The sequence below is a fragment of the Micropterus dolomieu genome, linkage group LG22 (genome assembly GCF_021292245.1).
Source record: "Micropterus dolomieu isolate WLL.071019.BEF.003 ecotype Adirondacks linkage group LG22, ASM2129224v1, whole genome shotgun sequence".
Taxonomy (NCBI): domain Eukaryota; kingdom Metazoa; phylum Chordata; class Actinopteri; order Centrarchiformes; family Centrarchidae; genus Micropterus; species Micropterus dolomieu.
The window spans coordinates 19,042,237-19,057,583 of record NC_060171.1 but is presented as its reverse complement, the minus strand read 5'-3'; the positions used below and the strand labels follow the sequence as shown (position 1 = coordinate 19,057,583).

General features: G+C 42.2%; 1 protein-coding gene across 6 annotated transcripts in view; it reads right to left on the bottom strand.

Annotated features, from left to right (window-relative positions):
- The window catches only part of LOC123962189 (voltage-dependent calcium channel subunit alpha-2/delta-1), a 70,675-nt gene extending 58,138 nt beyond the window's left edge, over positions 1-12,537 (bottom strand). For 5 of the 6 annotated variants that reach the window (XR_006822881.1, XM_046038163.1, XM_046038164.1 and 2 more), the window contains exons 1-3: positions 11,290-11,558; positions 3,629-3,710; positions 3,256-3,372 (exon numbers count right to left, since the gene is read on the bottom strand). Coding sequence is in view for 5 of the 6 variants with exons in the window: in XM_046038163.1 (XP_045894119.1) it covers positions 3,256-3,372; positions 3,629-3,710; positions 11,290-11,378 (288 nt within the window). In the remaining variant the exon portion in view is untranslated. Of the gene's footprint in view, positions 1-3,255; positions 3,373-3,628; positions 3,711-11,289; positions 11,559-12,525 lie in introns of those variants that run through there. The other variant, XM_046038165.1, reaches the window with a different exon arrangement.
- Positions 12,538-15,347: the final 2,810 nt, after the last annotated feature.

Here is a 15,347-nt window from a genome sequence, read left to right as displayed (position 1 = left end):
CACAGCTATTACACTGGTGTGAAACCAGACAAATAAATAAAGAAATAAATAGCCACATGGGGGTGTATCTGCAACAGGATGCTTTATGTTTTGGTTAATAATTTGTGAATCAGCTAATTTAAAATTAATTATTTATATACTAGTTTTCTATTTACAGCTACGATTCAATTTGACCTAAATGGGCATAATATATAATTTGTCCCCCAATTTTTTTATTAAAGGGGCATTATGTAGTTTTCAGCTGCCACTAGCGGTGCGGTTCTATGATTGCAACCAGGTGTGTGCTTGTACGCGTGCTCACTTGAACTCATGAGCGAGCGTAATCCGAAACACAACCACTTTCATGCAGAACTACAACAATAAACGCAGGAACACCTGCATGCAGGCTGTGGCTTTTCATTCAGACATGTTCAGGCTCTGTTACTTTAGCGTTCTCGTCTCAGAGGCAGATCAACACCGGCTCCGTACCTTTCATTCAGCGCAGCCAGCCGCATATTGGCACAATACTCCACAATAGAGTGACAGCGGCTATAGACAGACAGGGAGAACAGACAGAGCTGGAAACTCAGGTAAACTCCCACTGCAACGTTACAGTAATAGTTTTATCAACTGTAGGTTGAAATAATCCATGCTCGTTACATGATAACGTTACATTTATTGCATTTAGCCGACGTGCTACATCGTTAGCTCGCCTGCTACTTTTCAGTAACCATCTTTACAATCTGTGAATCTGTCACCGGAGATTCCGCAATATCAGCACAGCTACATGTATTGGATGATAATGAAACGGCTAGTGAGCTGGAATAGCTATATATTATAATGAGATTGTGTCACACTTTATAACAGTTAGACCGCAGTAAGTAACTTTACTGTAACTAGTGACAGTGGATGGCTCTTGCTCTGTGTTGTTGTGACCGTTTTGCTGCAGTGTTTTATGTTATGTGGGTCACGTTAGTTACAGCGATGGACAGGTGGTGAAATTGTGTACCTGAGAATTGGTAAATACGTAGCGTAGCGTTAGCTGGCTGCTCCTGGCTGCATCACTATAGGCTAACATTAGTAAACAAATTGCTCCACATTTGCTTTTTGCGTTACATCCTTTCTTGCAGGCTAAATCAACAGTGGTACACAGGATGTAAGTAACATGGGTCACATTAGTTGGTGAAGTAATGTGGAAATAACTTTGCACCGGATAACATCAGCAACTGCTCGGCGTTAGCCGGCGAGCTAACGTGACTTTCTCTGTGTTTCTTTAGCTTTTAATGTTCACTTTGTTCTTACTCGACATCATCTGAACCTGTTTGGTCTGATGGCCTTCGGCACATAAAACTTTATTGTTGTTTTGTATCCTTACGTGGAGCCTGTGTTTTGGTGTGAGCCAGTTATTTTATGGTGTTAGTGGACATGTCGTTAGCTGCTGTGTTGTTGCTGTAGTACGAGAGAGGTTTGGGAGCACGCACAGGGCTGAATCCGACCTGGTGACCTCATATTAAAAGCAGAATAGTGGCTGAGCAACAGAGAAAACAGGTGTGTGCTTCATTTCTAAGTGAGTTTTGAGCCCATTGACAATAAGGCAATGAAAATTTGATTAATTTCATTGAAAAACTTACATATAGTCCCTTTAATGCAGGAGTTTCAAAGATCTGTCACGGTAAGTGGTGGTAGACAGGGTTCAGCAGGTTGGAGGACCCAAATGCAGGACACGTAGAGAGGTGCAGGAACAGTTCAGGGGGTCGGCAGGAAGGCCAAGAATGGGGCTGGAAACCCACTGGGGGCCAGACGGGAGGTCGGCACTGATGGTGAAACCTCCCTAGTAGACTCAGCAGAGATCTCAGGCGATGGTGGGAGCCCACCAGAGGCCTTCGAAGATGAGACCTCTCTGGAAGCCGAGCAGGAGACCGCCGTAGAGGGCTTGGGGCCTCAGGAGGCAGAGCTGGGCTAGGAACCTCGGACTGAGCTGCAGGACTGAGGACCACGGGCACGACCGCAGGGCTGAGGACCATGGACCGGACACTAGGAGCTGGAGTCGGCCTGACCACCGACTGGACAGCTGGGCTGGGGACCATGGACCGGACACGGGGAGCTGGAGTCGGTCTGACCACCGACTGGACAGCTGGGCTGGGGACCATGGACCGGACACGGGGAGCTGGAGTCGGCCTGACCACCGACTGGACAGCTGGGCTGGGGACCATGGACCGGACACGAGGAGCTGGAGTCGGCCTGACCACCGACGAGGGACCAGGAGTTGGTCGGACCACCGGCGGAGCTGGTGCCGGTCGATCCACCGACGGAGCACGAGGAACAGGAATCGTCTGGGCCACCAACGGAGCTGTATGCTGTCTCCCTGTGTTGCGTGTAGATGCTCTGTCTTGTGATGTTCGTGTTACCTTCTGTGCGTGGATTCCCCAGTGTTAAGTCTTGTTGCCTGTCTTCCTCGTCGTGTCTCTCTGTTTCCCTGCTCATGTCGGATTTTGGATTTTCACCTGTTTGGATTTCTGTTTGGATAACCTGTTTTTGGACTCTGTTGATCAACCACTCTGCTTGTAAGTGTGCTCGCCTTTAGTTTGTATTAAACCCCATTGAACTGTACCTCCTCTGCCTTGCGTCCTGCGTTTGGGTCCTCCAACCTTGCCAACTTGCCTCTCCACACCACTTACCGTAACAAGATCAGTAGATATCCAATAGACATTCAACTCAACTTAATTTACTCTTATCTAATCTGAATATAGCAATGATTAGTCCAATGGGTTGTATATTTGCTATCTAAATGCAAAATATAAAAAGACCAAATAAAGAAATAGAGGCATAAAATTAAAAAAGATGTTTTCAATCTTAATATCTACTAGAGTTCTGGATTACAACTTTTCTCTCACACTGAACTATCAGAGGAGTTGTATGCTGCAGCTAAAGCCCTCAGGCTCAGTGTTGTGGTTTCAATCCAGGTCTGTCCTTTTTTGAAGTCAAACTGCTGAGAACAACAGGCATATTTTCCAGTGGAAAGTCTGAACATTTAAATATCTTTTCTTAGTTTACTCTATCTGTCCAGGAGCCTGGTAGTCGTCAGTCCACCAAAATTCACATGTAAGCTAAATGTACTTGGCTTGTTCAGGTCAATAAAGCCACTGAAAATAATTATATAATTTGTTTTAATCATTAAATTTGTATGATTAGACGTTCACAAACATTACCATATCACAAAAAGCCATAGTACTATATTAAATGTCAGTTGGTTCCTCTAAGTGGGGTGAGTCGTACCTCCAAGGCAGCAGACCTCTTCCGCAGCAGCTGTTCAATTTTTGTGGCTGCTCTGGCCACCAGCTCCTCCGCATCATTTTGCTCCACACTGTACAGATGTTGGTTTCTCAGAAAGATCTAGACAGAAATGGAAAGTAGTGAACATATAAAATCACACGCTTGATGATTTGATAATGATCAGAAATTGGTTTTATTTCACACAAAAAATCTACCTGTATAACAACTGAGTATGATATATAAGATATATAGTATATATAGTATAGTAGTAAGATATGGTGCAACTTCTTTGAACCACTGATATATGTGACGGTCCATACAAGTGTTCAATTTGGATTATTCTCTCTCTTTATGCATGTGTGTGTAGTGTTTATACCTGAGTGAGTCTCTTCCCAGCTGTGGCTGTGTCTGCCAGGGTGACAAGCTCTTTCTGCATCTGATCAACCCATTCTTTAATCCTATGGGACAAAGCAATGCACACAACCAATCTTGTAACTGAGATGTAACCAGTTTAGAAGAGGCATCACAGACTTTTCACAGTGCAATTAAACTGTCAGTCAAGCTATCTTACATCCATCATCTAACAAGATGATCACAGCGTAAAAAACAAACAAGGCCAAAGAGAATCATTCTGATAGGTCAAGCAAAACGGCAACCAAACGAATCACCAGGAACATCTAATCAAACACATGTCATTGGATGTCAACCAATACGATTACTTTCTGAAAGTTCAAACATGAAGTCAACCAATACCAATAAGTGTCAGCCAGTGTTGTGACTAGAGACAGTGATGTGAGTGGACAGGCGAGAGGTGGGAAATGGCCAGGACAGACGTGCTTCTCTGTATATCAAAAAGTCCAGCCTGCTGGTGCCCCACACTAGATTATACCTTCCTCTCATCATCTTCCAATCATCTTGTCAAACCACAATAAGCTCACAGCATGCATTATAATACACTGACACAGTATGTCAGTCTGTTCCTTTTGAACACAGTGGCCATGGATAGAGATAGGCGAGAGATGAATGACAAAGACCTGGCTGATTCATCTTGAAGCACACCTGGTATGAGAGGATTGCAGGAGCAAACTACTTGTGTGCGTGTGGATGCATTAATTCACCATATAGCTGAACATGCTTGCACACACCTACACTGCACACTGAGACAGTGCCATTAATATTTTATGAGAATGATAACAGGTTGGCATGGGATACAGATGCTCTCATTGCCATGCATTCACACTAACGCAGACTCAGCCATGATCCTCCTGAATGGCAAAGATGTATTATTCTTATGCGTCTTTGTTATTACAATACTCACATATACAAACTGGAATAAGCATAGAGAAACAGATGTGCATACATAGAAAATATTCCTCACAAATTGTCATTTCAATAGTGCAATGATTGTCATGCAAGTTACAGTATGTGTACAAAGCATCTACTCTGAAGCAAGACAGTAGAGGGAGTGGGTAAGAAGCAAACAAAGAAAAAAACATACAGAAGATCAAGAAGCCAAGAAAGAAATGGAAAAGATGCATCAGGGACACAAAATAAACAGTGGATGGGGAAAATTTGGAGCAAGAACGCTTACAGAAAAATATGAGACGCTTTGCAAGAGGGGGAATACCCGAGGGGATAGCACAGTGTGAAATTGTTTTAGAAAAGAAAGGGTAGGTGGAGATATTAGAGCAGGGTCAGCCATAATTCAGCTGCTACCCCTTAATGATTAAGGCAGTGGTCGGCAATAGGCGGCCCACGGGCAGATTGCTTTGATAGCAGAAAAATAAAAGATTTTAAAAATTGATAGCAGCTGGTGCTGAAATAGATCTCAGTCATGACAGCTACAGTTACTCACATAATCACTTCCTCTTAAGTAATTCTTCATGTTGAGTTTATTGAGAGCTTTTACTTAACTGAAAATTTCTGAAGGACATTCAAAAGAGTCTCTGGCTTGCTTGACAAACCTCTAAAAAAGTCAGTAAACGTGTGATTGGATTCCCCTGATTAATTTCCTCAGGGAAATGAAGTGTCCATAGGTTTATGAATGCGGATCAAACGCTGGGACGCACACACACTGCAGCATATGCTTTATTGTGAGCATGTGTAAAAGTGTCCTTATAATCAATCTGTTTAACAAGGGAGAAAACAATATCCACCGTATGTTGGGATCGATCATACAACCCTCCCAACGGGAGCCCCACTCCTACCAACTGAGATAAACGTACACATAGGTATTTAAGGATATGAAATAATTTGACTAACTTATGCCCTGGCCCGCCATGTAACGACTTGAAAAAAATTTGGCCCAATGCCACACTTATTTGCCGACCCTTGGTTTAGGGTTTGTGGACAACACTGCAGACTGGGGCTTGGCAGAACGTTATGGCTATGTGAAGGAAAACTAACATAGATGTCCAGCTACTGTAGTACTTTATGTTATGGTGTGGTATGGGTACTCATCTTTCAGCTGCCAACAGATACAAAAGTACCAGTGGTGCTGGCTGACCAGGAACTGCCAACCAGCTTATCCGCAACCATAAAGGCAGCATGAGATTTGTTTATCCATTTCTAAAACATCTGAGAAACAAGAGTGGGGAATATTGCCTAATACTGTTTTCTAGACAGATAGTATTGATATTTCACAATATTTGTTGTTGGACAGAGCCACACAACGCTACTCCACCCATTCCAGTCATAATTTGTGTCAGGTAACATTAAATGACTTGCCCACGGACACTAAACTTACTTTCTAGTTTGGCCAAGATATGCTGTTGTTGTGATGTTAGCTATAGTAGCAGCTGAAGCTGTTGTGCTGGCTCTGGGAAACCGTCTCATCCTCTCTGCATGTTAGCTTTGCAGCAGCCGCTGTAGCAACAGTTTGGTAACCCAGAACTTAGCTAACATTAGTGATATTACTTGATGTGTAGTGGTTTGTTCTATATCATGGTGTTGCATGGTATTGGATTTCTTTAGAATCGCATACTCCATCCAACATGCAACATTTTTGTCGAGAATCCCTTAAATTTTACAGTTGAAAATAAAACTTGTCAGTGCTCTGTGGAAGTCAAACTAGGTAATGACACTGTTTCCTAATTAACTTAAACGTATCTTTGTTTCTGTACTTCAGTTGTTTGTTACTTATTGGCCAACATATACCGCAATATTGATATACCAGTGATAAGCTAATATCAGCCGATACATTTGTGATTTCACCAGGGTTAGAACCCATGTGTTGCAAACTCAAGCATGGAGTTTGAAAGGTGTGGAAGTTAAGGGAGGATCGGAAAAGACCCATCTGAGTTGTATTAGGAGGGGATTATTTTGGATTCAGGATTTTTGGAGCTTGAACCAAACTAGCAACTAAAAGTCAGGATATATACACCTCTGCTGCTCCAATTCTCATCATGGAAATTTTATACTAAATCACTCACATTATGCTTTTAATATGGTGGATACGACTGTGACTTTTTTGCTACTATCTAACTAGCACACCAGTCAACTAATATTAAATAAAAACAATTATTTTCTGATCCTAATACACTGGTTTGCAATTGATTGGATGTTGAGCATCAAAGTTCATTCTTGACTATTAGACATTTAATTTTTAATTTCTTCTGAACACTTCTCATGCATGTTGTCTTTTCCATTATGTCAAGTCCATAATTGCAAATTCTATCTTCCCATGAAGATTGCATGATATAATCAAAAGCCCCAGAATAGCTACTAAATAGACCTTGTGGTGAGATTGTTTTCTCAATTGATATTGTTAATAATGATATATCAATATACATTATCTCTGACCTGCTCCACTATTATATCATCAGTAAGTCACTTAGGTCTTCCTCCCACTCGACTAAAAACTAAAAGTGATCGTGCCTTTGAAGTGGCGGCTCCCACACCGTGGAATGCTTTTCCTATTGACATAAGTTCTGCGGTCTCTTCTGAAGACCATTTTACTCAAACTGGTCTTTGTCTCGCCTTGTGTTGTCTAATGTGCGTAATCTTGTGAGTTTTTAAGGTCTGTTATTTCTTATGTTTTTTTGTTTTATTTAATTTTTTTACTGTTTTTTATGGTGTTGTTGTTTATGTTTTATTGTTTTTTCTTTACTGTTTTCATGGTCTTGTTTCTAATATTTTACTCTTGTAAAGCCCTTTGTGACCTCTTTGTGAAAGGTGCTATATTTTACAAAATGCACTTACTCACTTATTTACTTGTGCTTAGTCTGTTGCAGATACATGTACTGTACGTGTACATCCAATGTGCATTTGAGAGCAACAGAACCAGTCAGATTACTTATATGTGAAGATGCTTGGCCAGTAAATTAAATTCTTTATGATTCATGCTACAAAGTAGTTCAACTAACTACAACTATGCATGATGTGTTGAGAAAATGTCTCTCCCCTTCTCGCCTCTCGTCGACTCTATTCTCTCCTCTTAAATTATCTTCTTCTTTTGATCCTCTTCTCTCCTCTCATCGGCCCCACCCTTCCTTATGCCCAAATCTACAAACAGCAAACTGACTGTAAGGTATTTTAGTAGACCTTGGACCCCAAAGCCTGAAAGGCCACTTGTGCTTCGAGGGAATTGACATTCAGAGAAGCAGAGGGCCATCTCTCCAGAGTTTAGCTTCTGTTCTATCTACTGCTACCAGTACAAGTCTCTGTAAAATAAACTCTCAGGCCTTGGTGCATGTGTGCATGTGTTATTCTGTATGTTCAATACAGAACGCATAGACTTTTCACTGTGTACTTTAAAATGAACCTTTGCAGTCACATCTTCTTGTGAAATTGGCCATATGGAAAAACTCATCACACTGATATCAGTACAATGGAAGCACTTTTCAATGGTAAAGTTAAAAAAAAGTAAAGTAACATGGTGATTCAAAGATGCCTAAACAGTAATAAAGTCATTGTTGTTGAGCTGAGGTGGCAAAATTTTTCTGCTCTGGTTGCTGGGCTTTGATTACTGCAGCCTCTGGTACAACGCTGGATAATTAAACACACACACACACACAGACAAACTCACATACAAATGGCAACTGGGTCAGACACTGCCCTACATTGTTTTTCAGACACAGGAAGAGCAAATGAGAGCAAAACAGAAAGAGAGGCAGAGAGACAATACAAGAAAGAGAGAGATGCTATGGTACCATCACTTTGGCACTAGAGAGAGTAGTTATTTTTCTTTCCATCCATTTGATCACTGTATTCCAGGAGAATGCGCTTGATGAGTGGAGTTTTGTGTCCAGTTAATTTTAATTCATTTTGGCTCATGTTAGTCATGTCTATGTTCAAACACTCATCAATATGCACAGTCCAAACAAAAACTGTTATTATACTATTATTATAATGTTACTAGTTCTTATTTCTCATTTACATGTTCAACATTAAGGAATATATATCTCAGGAATATTTGTTTTTTTACTGCAAAAGTGATAAACAAGAGGAACTATCTGGACTGCAGATTTTACTCGGCACAGGATTCAAAGGAAGAGCCTCCTACAACCTCCTCTACTTCTAAGAGAAACTGAATTCAGCAACCACTCAAAACAGAAGGGAAGCCACAGAAATATAAAGGTAGTGAGAAAGGTCGTATTGAATGGTCACCATTGCCATAGCAAACCCAAGGCAGACTGTCAGCTTAGTGTAATGTGCAATTAGAATGGATGCAGGGATCTGCAAGTTTTCTTCGCACTCAAATCCAATAGAAGCACTACAACCCAGTCTCACTCCCAAGTGGTCAAATACTGCCGCTTGGCCCTCCGCTTCAAAATATGACCTGTAGGTACCCCTATAGTGTAATTTCTGGCATGTTGAGGAATGGAGTCAAGTGGATGGATGGATGGATGGATGGATGGATGGATGGATGGGATAAGCAAACACAGGACTTTAACCCAGGAGACTGCTGTTCAACGGTGTGAAACCAAAAGTAAATGATTTCTTTTAAATAACATACATAAGTGAACATACCCTAACCCTACTTTTGTTGCATCAGGTACGTAACTTAACTCTTTTCCTAAACCTAACCAAGTAGTTTTTGTCCCTAAACCTAATGTAAGTGTGACTGTTTCACAATGTTAACCATGCAAACTTAATTTTGAAAGTATAATTGGACATTGCATACAATGCGAGAGGGTTACCTACAGTGTCAAATTTTGAAGCGAAGGGCCACTGACCAAGTGGTAGTATTTGACGAGTTAAGCCACACTATACGATTTTTAGCCCGATTTGCCGCTCGGCGAGCTCGGCTATCGTCAGGCTGTGATCGGGGGTAAATCAGCAGTCGATTGGTGGTCGGCAGTCGTTACGTGTGAACTTCACAACGACGCATTAAAACGGCTCCCCGACACATTTCTGACACGTTGCCAACATCTGACAGATATCTAGCATGCTAAATATCTGGAAGAGTCGGCCGACTCGACATCCACATCCAGCCAATGACAGCAGGCACATGTCATAGCAGGCAGCTGCTTTTCACCGCAAAACACTTTTTACTCACCTCCAGCTCTCTGTAGCACAGACAATCCCTGCTACCTGTGTGTGCTAATCCATTCTTTCACCCATATTTTTTGTCTTTATAATTGGTATCTTTATAATAACAAACAACAGCTGTTTCGTGTGTAGGTTCGCATTTCCTGTTTCACATTTCATGTGTGTTTTCTTAACGTGGTTTGGAGATCGTCGGGTGAGTCCTTGTCAGCTTGTGTAGTGTGTGACCCCCTGAAACCGATCAGCCACGTAGACTCCCGTCACAAGGCAGCAAGTTGTGAAGTGTGAACAGCACGGTCATCGGCCGACGCTGAAAGTCGTGTAGTCTGCACGAGGCATTAGGAGTGAGAACGTGTAGCAACAAAAGGTGCAGTCAAATGGTGTTTTTATTTTTTATATTGTACCCTATACCCTCTGAATCAGTTTCACCTGTAAAATGATGGATGCATTTCACACTGAGCATCAAGCAAATTTAGGAGCTGCTAACTACTGAGTAGGCTAGTTCTTTGCTTTCACCATCAGGCTGCACAAATGCAGGTATTTTTTGCTAATTGTGTGTATACCAAAGGGTACATATAGAAATGTGTATTTTCTGCTAAAGCAATCCAATCCGCAGTGCTGGCTCTTTGTCCTGATTGGTTGTCAAAATATATTAAACACATTTTTAAAAGTATTTATTTGTGGTTATCTGCATTATTATCCAAATGTAGGCCTAAATAAAGGTTCAACCCCACCAAGACTCCCACATGATTAAAACCTGTACAAAAGGGATTGATGGGTATTATAACACTCGAAAACAGTGAAATCTTTTCTGATGCTGTAAAAGTGATGTTTATTGTTGTAAACACAGCAAGCTTTTCAATTATGAAAACACCGTAAACGTATATTGTCACAAAATGACTGTTTGGGTGGCTCTGAATTAGCTTTTCTGGAGAACAATGAAAACATCCTGAACCTGTAATGGATTTCCAGAGAACTCAGTATGAAATCTAAAACACAAAGGAACATAATAGTCCAATAGCTCTGACTTTGCATTTAATAAAACGATTATTTTGTCATATTTGGGCAGAACATTGTTGTATTATTACTGGGGAATTAATAAACTCCAAACTCGCAAGAGCCACACGATGTCCAACTTTTGTCATTTTTACATAGGAAAAAGGACTAGTTAAAGCCACTGTAAAACTCCTCTACAACTTCATAGAGGAGCTGTCACGGCGCTCCCTGGGAGCCATCCACTGGCGACAAACTACCCATTATGGTAACCAACATTAATCACCGCCTGAAAGCGTGCTGCCAGAGAAAAGCTGAAATATTGTCTACCCTCAGACGTGTCTACCAGAACATGACCACTGCTAGGTACATGAATGAAAAGACCTGTCCCTCTGGTGCGCACGTAGCCTACTGTAAGGCACTACACACCGTGAGTGGCTCATTAGATGTATAATAGGCTACTTGTCTCTAAACGACGAACACTTGAAACAAGAAGTCTGCCCACCAGAACATTTTTAGGCTTCTGCTGGAAATTGGATTAAGGGCTATACTTACATGAGCTGTGTCGGGAACTGCGATGCCAAAGACCCATCCTGGCACAACAGGACCAGAAACACCCAGGCTCGTACCCTGCAGGTATCCATTGTAAAAGAAAAAGGGGTGGGGGGAGGTAAGTCCCCGACGCGTGTCAACACCAAATGTGCTCCGCTCCCCTTCGCCGCCGATTAATGGGAGCGGTGTGCAGAGCAGCGTGAGTGGCAGTCTGTCGCTCCCTCACAGATTAATGTACCCTAACGCCTCTAATCTGATCACCCGGCCATCCAGCGCTCTAACAGGTACTGAAGCTGGATATTTCAGTCTCTCTCTCCCCTCCTCTCGTGCTCCCCCCGCCCCCCACATCCTTTTAAACCTAGCGAAAGAAATCACATCGGCTCCTTTTATGTTCTAATATGATTTTTCATTGTCAGTAATACTCTGTAGTGACTTGACCTAATGCAATTTAAACTATCCCAATTTTTTTTATGTTATTAAGATCCTCTAGTGGTAGGGTTACAAAATATAACCAAAACAGTGAAAGGTCTGATATTTCATAAGAACCTGTGATATTTTTTTTGGTACAAAAAGCATCTCTCTATATTTTTTCCTTCCCTCCAGTTTTACATCATTTCATATTGGGAGCAACAAATAGTTTTTTACCTGCCCGCCATAAAGAATTCCCTGCTAAAAGGAAGGTCCACAGGTACACAGGTACTACAGGTAGCACACACACAAGTGCATCCAAACTGAATACAGATGCAGGGTTTAGCTCTTTAAAATGCTCTACAACCTTGCAATCCCTACAACCTGGAGGCACTGGGAAATTTACTGGCTGTGATAGCACAATCTTTGCCAGTTGCCATCAGTCATTCTGGTAGCATGATTGGCAGAAAGCAGAGAAACTGTCCCACATGGGAATCAGTGCTGGTGTGAACGATCTATTGATTCCACACAGAGTGTAAAATCCTATGAGCAAAGTAGGCCTACAGTAAAAGCCCAATAAATCTCAGTGCCATCAATCACGCCTGTTTTATAAGATTGAATTTGCGACTATGTGCTGGCATCCTAATGTTAACATATAACTTGATATAGAAAATAGAAAATATAGAAGCTTCTACACCACTGCAGTATGTAAAAATCACAGCTTTGATCATCATTTGAAAATAAAAGATCATTAACACTGAATTAATTGAATAATTGAATAAGAAAGCAAGAACATAAACACACTCTGTGTGTGTGTGTATGTGTGTGTACCTCAGGCCTGGAGGGAGGGCAGGGCAGCACAAGCAGGATGCTTGGGGATTTGGTTATCAATCGTTGCTTGGCAACCACACACCATCTCTTGTGTCCTCTCACCCTCCCCCCATCCCCTTTCTCTCTTTGTCTCTCCCATCCCTAACTCTTCCCCTGCTCTCACTCTACTGCACTGTTGCTCTTCCCCTCTCAGTTTCTCCACTATTCTCATCCCTTCACTCCCCTGTCACATCACCCTCTCCACATTTTCTTTCACAACACCTGTCTCACACTCATTTCCCCCAGCAGAGGAGCAGATGCGCCTGCTGATGGGATGGATGAAAAGTAAGTGAATGGTGAGAACTGGAGAGGTGGCGTGAATTGGAGGAACACAATACGAGAAGGGTGAAGAGGATGGAGCGGCGGAGGCCTCCTCTGCAGACATCCACATTCAATACTTTTTCATTAATTGGGAACATCTTACACTACATCCCAAATAGGAAGAGGTGTCAGACTAATGCCTGCACCGCTACATCTCTCATCATGTATATGATCTAAGAAATGGATATTAGTAAAAGACTTTAATAAAAACGAATGTCTTTTGTCAGACAGACCCTGGCAGACAGTGTATCTCCATCTAAGACGCTTAACAACACTGATGCATTCCATGGAATCTATACAGTTATGTGACTCAAATTAACAACAATTATAAAATTGATTCACTTGTATAAACAAAAATGGTCAATGCAACAGTTTTACATATAAGACCAATCACCTGGTTTGCCCTAAACTATAGTTCTGTATTTCTTTACTCCACACAAAGTGTGAATTTCAAAATAATAATGTAAACATTACTATTTAAACATAATGGGTAATGGTTAATGATCACAGAACACCTTTTTAAATATCAGATAAATAGGCCAATCCTGACTTACGGTAAAACTACCAGTAGACATGGGCATCTGTGGTACTGACGTTAATGTAATAATGTGTTAAAGTACTACTGGTTATAGATCAGTTATACTGTACTGCAGAGGCTGAGGTTATTTGATAGAGGATACTGCCATCTGGAGGAATCAGTTGTCAGTTACTGTTAAAGACTGATGCTCTTTAAATACACACATATAATATATCATTAGCCCGTGTGTGTATATATGTTTGCTTTTTTCCTCAGTCTGTGCCTGGTCATTATAGTGTGTTGTGGTTTGTAGCCTGCCATGATCAGTCTCCTGTGTACTTTGCCAGCCTTGGATATCTACCTGTAACATGCCCTGCCTGTACCTTGGATCTGTTTACCCCATGCCTCTTTTTGGATTTATCATTGGACTCAGCCACTGCCTGTAAGTGCACTCGCTTTTTGTTAATAAACCTTTACGAACTGAACCTGCTCTGTCCTATGTTTGGGTCCTCCAACCTGCTCTGTCCTACATCCACTGTGACAGTGAGTGTACAGCTTGAATAACACATTATCAAAATAACACATCACACATCCATTAATGTCTAAACCCCTTGCAACAAAAGTGAGTACTCCTCTAAGTGAAAATGTCCAGATTGGACCCAAAGTGTCAATATTTTGTGTGGCCACCATTATTTTACAGCCCTGCCTTAACTCTCTTGGGCATGGAATTCACCAGAGCTTCACAGGTTGCCACTGGAGTCCTCTTCCACTCCTCCATGACGACATCAGAGCTGGTGGATGTTAGAGACCTTGCACTCCTCCACCTTCCGTTTGAAGATGCCCCACAAATGCTCAATAGGGTTTAGGTCTGGAGACATGCTTGGCCAGTCCATCACCTTTACCCTCAGCTTCTTTAGCAAGGAGTGGTCGTCTAGAAGGTGTGTTTGGGGTCGTTATCATGTTGGAATACTGCCCTGCAGCCCAGTCTCCAAAGGGAGGGGATCATGCTCTGCCTCAGTATGTCACAGTACACATTGGCATTCATGGTTGCCTCACTGAACTGTAGCTCCCCGGAGATGGCAGCACTCATGCAGCCCCAGACCATGACACTCCCACCACCATGCTTGACTGTAGGCAAGACACACTTGTCTTTGTACTCCTCACCTGGTTGGCGTTATACACGCTTGATACAATCTGAACCAATCCTAAGAGATTTTATCATCATTATATATCATATAGTCTATAATATACTGTCTATTCTAATTAATATTTTATCGCTTTACCTTGGTTGTTTTAAGTGTGCAATATAAATAAAGTTGATAGTGATATTAATAAAACCAATAATCTAAAAATCCAAGGCTCCTGCCCCAGACGGTGTGTCTCCATCGTGCCTGAAAATCTGTGCAGACCAGCTGGCCCCCATCTTCACAGAGGTGTTCAACAGATCACTGGAGCTGTGTGAAATTCTCTCCTGCTTCAAACGCTCCACAATCATCCCGGTCCCCAAAAGACCCTCCATCTCTGGACTAAATGACTACAGGCCTGTCACCCTGACATCTGTAGTCATGAAGTCCTCCGAAAGACTGATGTTGGCCCACCTGAAGGACATTAAAGGCCCCTTGCTGGACCCCCTGCAATTTGCCTACAGGGCTAACAGGTCAGTGGATGATGCAGTCAACTTGGGACTGCATTAAATCTTGCAACACCTCGACTCTCCAGGGACATATGCAAGGATCCTGTTTGTGGACTTCAGCTCGGCGTTCAACACCATCATCCCGGACAGCCTCAGCACCAAACTCACCTACCTCACTGTGCCAGCCTCCACCTGTCAGTGGACAGGAGTCAGCAGGTGAGGCTGGGGAACATCACATCCAGCACCTGGACTATTAGCACTGGCGCCCCCCAGGGTTGCGTGCTTCCCCCCCTGCTATTCTCCCACTACACC